General features: G+C 52.7%; 1 protein-coding gene across 1 annotated transcript; it reads left to right on the top strand.

The window, feature by feature from the left end:
* Nucleotides 1-4,805: 4,805 nt before the first annotated feature.
* On the top strand, nucleotides 4,806-6,764 carry LOC135389458 (uncharacterized protein K02A2.6-like). Its single transcript, XM_064619505.1, has 3 exons — nucleotides 4,806-4,970; nucleotides 5,088-6,016; nucleotides 6,152-6,764. The coding sequence occupies exons 1-3, from the start codon at nucleotides 4,806-4,808 to the stop codon at nucleotides 6,762-6,764; spliced, it is 1,707 nt and encodes a 568-aa protein (XP_064475575.1).
* Nucleotides 6,765-7,942: the final 1,178 nt, after the last annotated feature.

The following is a 7,942-nucleotide window of genomic DNA, read 5'->3' as shown; positions in this document are numbered from 1 at the left end:
TTGACCTCTTCGAACGCGCGTTCTGCTGCCGGTGTCCACTCCAGAGGGGCAGCACGGGCCTCTTTCGGATGGTCAGCGCCGAGAGCTGCGTAGAGAGGCTGGAGCAAGGCAGCACAGCGAGGCACAAAACGTCGGTAGAAAGTCACGAGGCCGAGGAATGAACGAAGTCCTTTGCGAGAAGTGGGGGCAGGAAAGTCTCGGATGGCCTGGACCTTGGATGCGAGTGGCCGGATGCCTTGCGGGGTGATGGTGTGTCCCAGGAAGGTAAGGGTGGTAACGCCAAACTCGCACTTCGCGGCATTGATGGAGACTCCGTAGTCCTCCAGGCGCGAGAACAGGGCGCGCAGGTGGGCGCGATGAGCCTCCGGAGAAGGACTTGCGACGAGGATGTCATCCATGTATGCGAATGCGAAGTCCAGGCCGCGGAGCACTTCGTTGATGAATCGTTGGAATGTCTGCGCAGCATTACGCAGGCCAAAGGGCATCCGCACGTATTCAAAGAGGCCAAAAGGGGTGGTTATAGCAGTCTTCGGGATGTCAGGGGGATGGACGGGAATTTGGTGATAGGCTTTGATGAGGTCTATCTTGGAGAAGATGGTCGCTCCGTCAAGATTCGCGGTGAAGTCCTGAATATGGGGAAGCGGGTATCTGTCCGGTACCGTGACGATGTTGAGTGCACGGTAGTCCCCACATGGGCGCCTGTCACCAGGTGTTGCTTTGGGCACCATGTGGAGAGCGGAAGACCACGGGCTGGAGGAAGGCCGAATGATCCCCAGTTCGAGCATGTGCTCGAATTCCCTCTTGGCAATGACGAGGCGCTCCGGAGCCAGCCGTCTGGGGCGAGCGAAGACAGGGGGGCCCCGTGTCACGATGTGGTGAGTGACGCTGTGGCGAGGTGGGCAAGAGGCGTGCGATTGGCGCAGGACAGCGGGGAACTCCGTGACAATGTCGGCGAAAGCAGTGGGCAACGGTAGCCGTATGGTGGGACTAATGGCGGCTATATGCGCTGGAGCTCCATAAACGTGCAAAGAAGTAGTGTTGTCGACGAGGCGCTGGCGTCTAATATCCACAAGAAGGTCGAAATGGTGGAGGAAGTCGGCGCCAAGGATTGCGAAGGGGAGGTCGGCGATGGTAAAAACCCAACGAAATACCCTGCGCAGGCCGAGGTCAAGGGTGACGGAGCGTTGACCGTAAGTTGAGATGGTGGACTTGTTGACGGCCTGCAAAGCCAAGTCTGGTTGTCGGTGTCGTTTTTCTGCGGGGGTTGGTGGAACGACGCTCACGTCAGCCCCGGTGTCCACCAGGAAGCGACAGCCGGACACGCGGTCCGTGATCTGGAAGAGCCGGCTGTTGTCGCCCCCAGCCATGCCAGCCGTTAATGGTTGGGGGGAGCGTTTCCCGGCCACGAGCAAGGGGCCTGGCAGTTCCTTGCGGCATCGCCGAATTTTCGATGATACCAGCAGAAGTGGTGCTGAGAGGGCGAAGGAGACCGTTGACGGGATGGCGAGCAGCGACGGCAAAACGGGCGCCGAGGGGAACGTGGTCGCTGCGGGGGAATGGCGTCCACCCGGTTCACCAGGGCCGCCACCGTAGTCTGGAGTTGCTGGAGCGACGTGCTGATGGCATTGATTGCAACGTCCACCGGTGGAGGGGAGGTGCGGGGGGCCAGGGCGGCAACGGTTTCTGGAGATGGAAGGCCAGCAAAATCCATAATACGGTCCGCCATCTTCGCTGAGGCTTGAGAAGTGACGCGGCGTCCGTCGAAGAGAACCTCCGCCTGCGCGAACCACAGCTGAGGGTCGGAGATGGAGAAGGGCAGCAGGCGGAGCGGTGCCACAGAAGCCTCAAGCGGTGGAAGTGGCGGTGGCCGGCTGGGAGGCGAAGGGCTGGTGGAGTGCTGGTCACCGTTCATGATGGTGGAACGCTAAGACATCACGTCCGGGTCACCAGTTGTAGAGCGAGAAATGAGGCGACCAGGCTCTACTGAGGTTGATGGGTTTAATGACGGTTAATGGCGATGAACCGAAAACGAAAGCTCGGGTCACGCGCAGTGCTGCGCGTAACCGATGGCGGTGCTGGTGATGATTATGACGCTGCTGCTACATGCTCTTAGTTATGAAGCCAGTGAGAGTCTGGCGTGTTCTCTGCGCTACTTGATAGAAGTCGCTTTCAGGGCGGTATCGAATTTTCCTGAGGGGCGGATGGCGGGGAATGTGAGCACGCAAGCGGAGGTAGTGCCCAGCCGTTTCCCGTTCACGGAGAACCTCAATCGGGAGCTTCAGCCAGTACTTGCCGTGTTTCAGCCATTCTTGGAACTCCGAGGCATCGACGAAGGCTTCGAGCAGACAGGGACCGAAGTGTATTTAATGAAGTTGTTGATATCCTGTGCAGAACAGGAAGGCTGTAAAGCACAGTCGCCCTCACCAATGCCGCGTGAACCGCGAGCAGGGAACGCTGATCACAGCCCCATCCCGAGCCAGAAAGATGTTGAATTGCGGGGAGCCATCGCTGCACTTTAGTTTCAAGGTGTTTAATGTGCCGAGCCCAGCGCAAGTCTGAGTCGATTACCACGCCAAGGAAGCGGTGAAAGCGTACCGGTTGAAGCTTCTTTGTACCAAGCCAAAGGGGGAAATTGGCCATAGCTTTGCGCGTGAAAGGGGAGCTCGACACATTTTTCGGGTGAAACGTCCATCCCAAGGCGCGTGAGGTACGTATAAATATTGTTTAAAGCGAGCTGCAGGCGGCGCTGGAGAGCTGGGCATGATTTTCCTACTGTCCAAATGGCGACGTCATCTGCATACACGGAAAACGACACTTTGCCAGGAATTACTGATTGTAGCTCGGCCATCACCACGTTAAAGAGTGTCGGGCTGAGAATGCTTCCTTGGGGGACTCCTTGAGGAACAGGATGCTGAGGGCTTTGGCCTTGGGACGTACGGACAGCGACAGTTCGGTCCGTAAGGAAGTCTTGGAGCCAGACGAAGAGCCGACCGGATACTCCAAACGAGCGCAAGGCCTGGAGTTCACAAATGTGCGAGACGGTATCATATGCGCGCTTGATGTCCAGGAAAACCGAACGGACGATCCGTCGATGGGCACGAGCATGTTGAACTGTAGAAACTAGGCCGAGAACTGGATCCATGGAGCTTCGGTGGCGACGAAATCCAGCCATTTCGTGAGGGAACGCACGTTGTTTTTCGAGCCACCAGTCGAGGCGATGCAAAACCATTCTCTCCATCAGTTTCCCCATACAGCTTGTCAGGCTCACAGGGCGAAAGGAGGATAGGGCATTTGGGGGCTTGCCTGGTTTCAGGATGGGAACAACCAATGCTTCCTTCCATGTATGTGGTAAAAATCCTTGTTGCCAAGACGTATTATACACATGAAGGCGAGCTTAGAGTGACCGCCCGTGAAGGTTTCGTAGGGCGGCATAGGTGATTTTATCGGGTCCAGGGGACGAGCCGGCGTTCACAGCAAGCTTCAACGCTGCCTTTAGCTCGATTAGTGTGAAGTCGCGGTCCATAACTTCCGGGGGACGGGGCCAGTCTTGGGGAAGTTCAGCCGTCAAACTGTGGACAAAGCTGCGGTGTAGTGGCGTGGTCGAGGCAGCCGCCGGAGTCGTTAGTACTACACCGAAGTCCGTCGCTAGCGTGTTGTCGTCTACACCCTTAACGATAGCCAAGGCCGCAAGAGGATTCTTTTGAGGGGGCGCCTCCTTCAGAGATCGGATTGTCCGCCAGATCTTCGTGGCCGGATCGTGAAAGGTGGTGGCAAAACTTACGCCAACGCTTCCTGTCCTCTTTCTTAAGTTCTCGTGTTACTTTAGCTTTCATCCGGCGGTATTCCACAATATTCGTCAAATATTGGCAAAATGAAATGTCGCCTATGAATACACCGATCTACAGGTCCCTCAGCGGAAAGCAACTGAGACGAGGCTATCGGAGGCTATCATGTCTGTACGAAGCGAGAAGTTGCGACGTAAACAACGAGAATTGCCGAGGTAGACCACAATTCGTGACGACACAGACATGTGAGACTCAAACCCCCAATATTAACGAATTCAAACAACATAAGGAAAAGAGGTGCTGACGTCAGGAATGGAGCGATTGCTGGCGTGAGCACATCTTTTCTCCGAGTTGTTTGAACTAGTGGTAGTTGTATCTGGTTGTGTTTGTTCAACTTAATATGGCGAGTTGGAGCAAATAAAAACATGGCGAATTTCCGCATATGTCTCCATTTCTCATTAGGTTGGCCATGATACATAACACTGCCAAGTTTTCCCCTTTCGTGTATCACAGAGTGCTTTTACGGCGTTTAGCTGTGTGTAGTTGTGATATCCAGTGTCAATTACGTCAGCACCGCCGCAAGGCTTTGGTAGCTTATCCAATATCACTGCGCCGCCGTTCCCTTGATATACTACCTAGTGTTTAAGTTCTCGACTGCGCGGCGTACCTTTGTGTTGATCGCGTTTCACTCTTCCTTTACGAAATAAAGTTCACGTACAGAGAGCACGACGTTGCAGTTGCTACACCGTGACTCGAAGGCATACAACTCGCCATGATGTCTGTGTTTCTATACTTACGCCATCCCGCGACTATGATATTGGCGACGAGGATTAACCACTTTGCATCTTTGCTGTTCGAGTAGACCTGCATCTACAGAGCACTCACCGTCATGCCAGTTTACGGCAATATTGAGCAGTTCGACGGCGACGCTTCTGCGTGGACTGACTACCGGGAAAGGATTCAGCAGTACTTCGAAGCTAACAACGTTGCTCAGGACAAGCAACGCGCTGTCTTTTTGACATGCTGTGGAAAGCAGACATATACGTTACTTCGGAGCCTGCTGCACCGTCCGCCACGGCACTACCCGCCATCCTGGAGGCATTGGATAGCCATTACTCTCCAAAGCCGTCACAAGTGGTCGCTCGCTACAAGTTCAACACAAGGGTTCGTCAGGAAGGCGAAGCCGTAAGTGATTTCATTGCTGCGTTGAACAGATTGTCGGATGATTGCGAATTCGGGACATTTCGGGACAGTATGCTACGTGATAGAATTGTGTGTGGCATTAATGACGCCCAAATGCAGACACGACTACTCGAAGTGCCAGATCTTACCCTAGCCATTGCAAAGAAGACTGTTGTCGCAATTGAAGCTGCACGAAACGATTCCAGAGCGCTGTCCACACAATCCGAGGGCACAGCTGCGAATTTTGTGAAGAATAAGTCGACAGGAATAACGTGTTACCGCTGCGGTGATAAGCATTTGGCGACACAGTGCCGACATCGTAACACAGTTTGTCATAGCTGCGGGAAAAAAGGTCACCTGGCGAAAGTTTGCCAAGGAAAAGCAAACAAGAAGAAAGAACAGGTGGAAGACAAGAAAAAGTCTGACAAAAAGAAACCAGTAAATGCCGTTGAAGATCCATCTGAAGACGAAGAAGCTACTTCTGTGTCTCAAGTGTTCGATCTCTGGAATGCGTCGGATCGAAGCGATCCGTTTCGCGCGCACGTCGTCCTGGATGGTGTTCCGTTGGAAATGGAACTCGATACAGGTGCTGGAGTATCTATCATTGGCGAAAATGTTCTGCGCAAGGTTCTTCCCCATGCAAAGCTTGAGACTTCCAACGTACTGTTGCGAAGCTATTCTGGTGAACTAACTCGTGTGAGGGGATGCGTGAACGTTCAAGTGAAGTTCCGTGACAAGCAGGAGTGCTTACCACTCTACGTGGCGCCGGGTTCTTGCCCAAATCTTTTCGGCCGCACTTGGATGAAAGCTTTTGGCATGGCTCTGACAGCAGAGGACACACACGTCTGCGTGGTCTCAACTGTTGAGAACGTTATTGCTAAGCATCAAGACGTTTTTTCAGACACTTTGGGTACCCTGAAGGATGTCACAGCGAAACTACAAATTCAGGACGGCGCACGCCCAAGATTCTTTAAAGCGCGTGCAGTACCGTTTGCTCTTCGAGACCGAGTCGCCGAGGAGCTACAACGTATGCAGCGTGAAGGCATTATGTAACCAGTAGAGACGTCTGAATGGGCCGCGCCCATTGTTCCTGTCGTCAAACGCGATGGACGTGTAAGAATTTGCGGTGATTTCAAGATTACCGTAAATCCCGTTGCCGTACCTGAGAAGTATCCGATTCCAAGGGTTGAGGAACTGTTCGCTAAGCTGTCAGGAGGAAAGAAATTCAGTAAGCTTGACCTCAAGGATGCTTACCAACAAATACTGCTGGACGAAGAGTCCAAGAACCTGGTGACCATCAACACTCAGAAAGGGTTGTATCGGTACGTAAGGCTACCGTTCGGTGTTTCTACGGCACCAGCGTTATTTCAACGAATAATGGAAAACCTGCTGCAAGATCTGCGTGGCGTCGTGGTTTACTTCGACGATATCCTTGTCACTGGAAAGGATGACGACGATCACAAGAAGAACTTGGATATTGTACTGCGAAGGCTTGAAGAGGCTGGACTACGATTGAAACTTGAAAAGTGCATTTTTATGGCCCCTAGGGTGCACTATTTAGGTCACGTAATCACGGAGGCGGGGTTACATCCTGATCCAAAGAAGGTAGAAGCTGTGCCGAAGGCGCCAGCGCCAACGAATGTGAAAACGTTGCAGAGCTACCTGGGGCTAGTGAACTATTACAGGAAGTTCTTGCCTGATTTGTCGACAGTACTGCATCCTCTAAACAAGTTACTGGGAGCAAATGCGCCATGGACTTGGGGCACCGAGCAGCAGCTCGCTTTCCAAAAAAGTTAGGACCTCCTAACGTCTGCTAGGGTCCTAGCTCACTTTGACCCCAAAAAACCTTTGGTGTTGGTATGTGATGCATCGCCTTATGGCGTGGGTGCTGTACTTGCGCACCGTGAACTGTCAGGTGAAGAGCTTCCTATTGCATATGCGTCAAGGAGCTTAATGCCAGCAGAATGTAATTACAGCCAACTCGATAAAGAGGCTCTGGCCGTAATTTTCGGCGTTCTGAGGTTTCATCAATACCTCTGGGGTCATGCATTCGAAATAGTGACCGACCACAAGCCACTGTTGGGACTTTTAGCGCACGATAAGCCTGTACCTAATAACTGTTCACCCAGGCTTCTTCGCTGGGCCCTGACGTTATCATCTTACCGCTACGAGTTGGTCTATCGACAGGGAAGCCGCATCGCACATGCCGACGGACTGAGCAGATTGCCACTACCTACTGAAGCTGTTCCCGTGGAACGACCGGCAGAAGTGTTCCTGTTGGAAGGAGTCTACCCAACTGTTTTATCCGCAAAGGTAGTCGCTCAAGCAACGTCAAGAGACGTCATTGCATCCAACGTTCGCCACATACTGTTGTCAGGCGGCAGATTACCTGACGTCACTGACTACAGGCCTTACCAAAGGCGTTTTGATCAACTGAGCGTGCAGGATGACTGTATACTTCTCGGAAATCGTGTTGTCATTCCTCAAGAGCTACGTGCAAAGGTTCTCGACTTGCTTCATGACAGCCACCCTGGTGTCACAAAAATGAAGGCTGTGGCCCGCAGTCACGTCTGGTGGGATATCCCAAAACAGCATTCGAGTTTCAGTTTTACTTAGTAAATAACTGATGTCCCAGGGACGTCTGTAGGATATCGCACTTTGGATGTTTGAAAAGCCTTCATCCCCGAGGTATCCATGCAAGATCTAGTATATACCAGATTTTGGGCACTGATTGGACCATTCAACATCAGTGGGATGTCGCCAGGACGTCGCCTGGAGAGGTACGGATATATGTGATGTTTCACATATTTGGACAGCAACTTTTTTCTTGCGCTGAGAGCAAGCAAAAACTTCCGTGAACCTTAACTAGATATGGGGGAACAAGTAAAACCTATATCTCTATCGTTCGCGTGCTGCTGGCCATGCGACGTATTTATCTGTGCGTGACACTAGCCGTGCAACAGAATTCGATCACT

The sequence above is a fragment of the Ornithodoros turicata genome, chromosome 3 (assembly GCF_037126465.1).
Source record: "Ornithodoros turicata isolate Travis chromosome 3, ASM3712646v1, whole genome shotgun sequence".
Classification (NCBI taxonomy): domain Eukaryota; kingdom Metazoa; phylum Arthropoda; class Arachnida; order Ixodida; family Argasidae; genus Ornithodoros; species Ornithodoros turicata.
Note: the sequence above shows the minus strand (reverse complement) of the source record. Positions and strands in the feature narration are given on the sequence as shown.

Excerpts from the sequence above, each read along its gene's own strand:
- LOC135389458 (XM_064619505.1), top strand. The coding sequence starts at position 4,806 with ATGCTGTGGAAAGCAGACATATACGTTACTTCGGAGCCTGCTGCACCG. Across the intron at positions 4,971-5,087 it reads TTCGTCAGGAAGGCGAAGCC|ACACGACTACTCGAAGTGCC; the intron begins GTAAGTGATTTC and ends GCCCAAATGCAG. Across the intron at positions 6,017-6,151 it reads ATGCAGCGTGAAGGCATTAT|GGTTGAGGAACTGTTCGCTA; the intron begins GTAACCAGTAGA and ends TCCGATTCCAAG.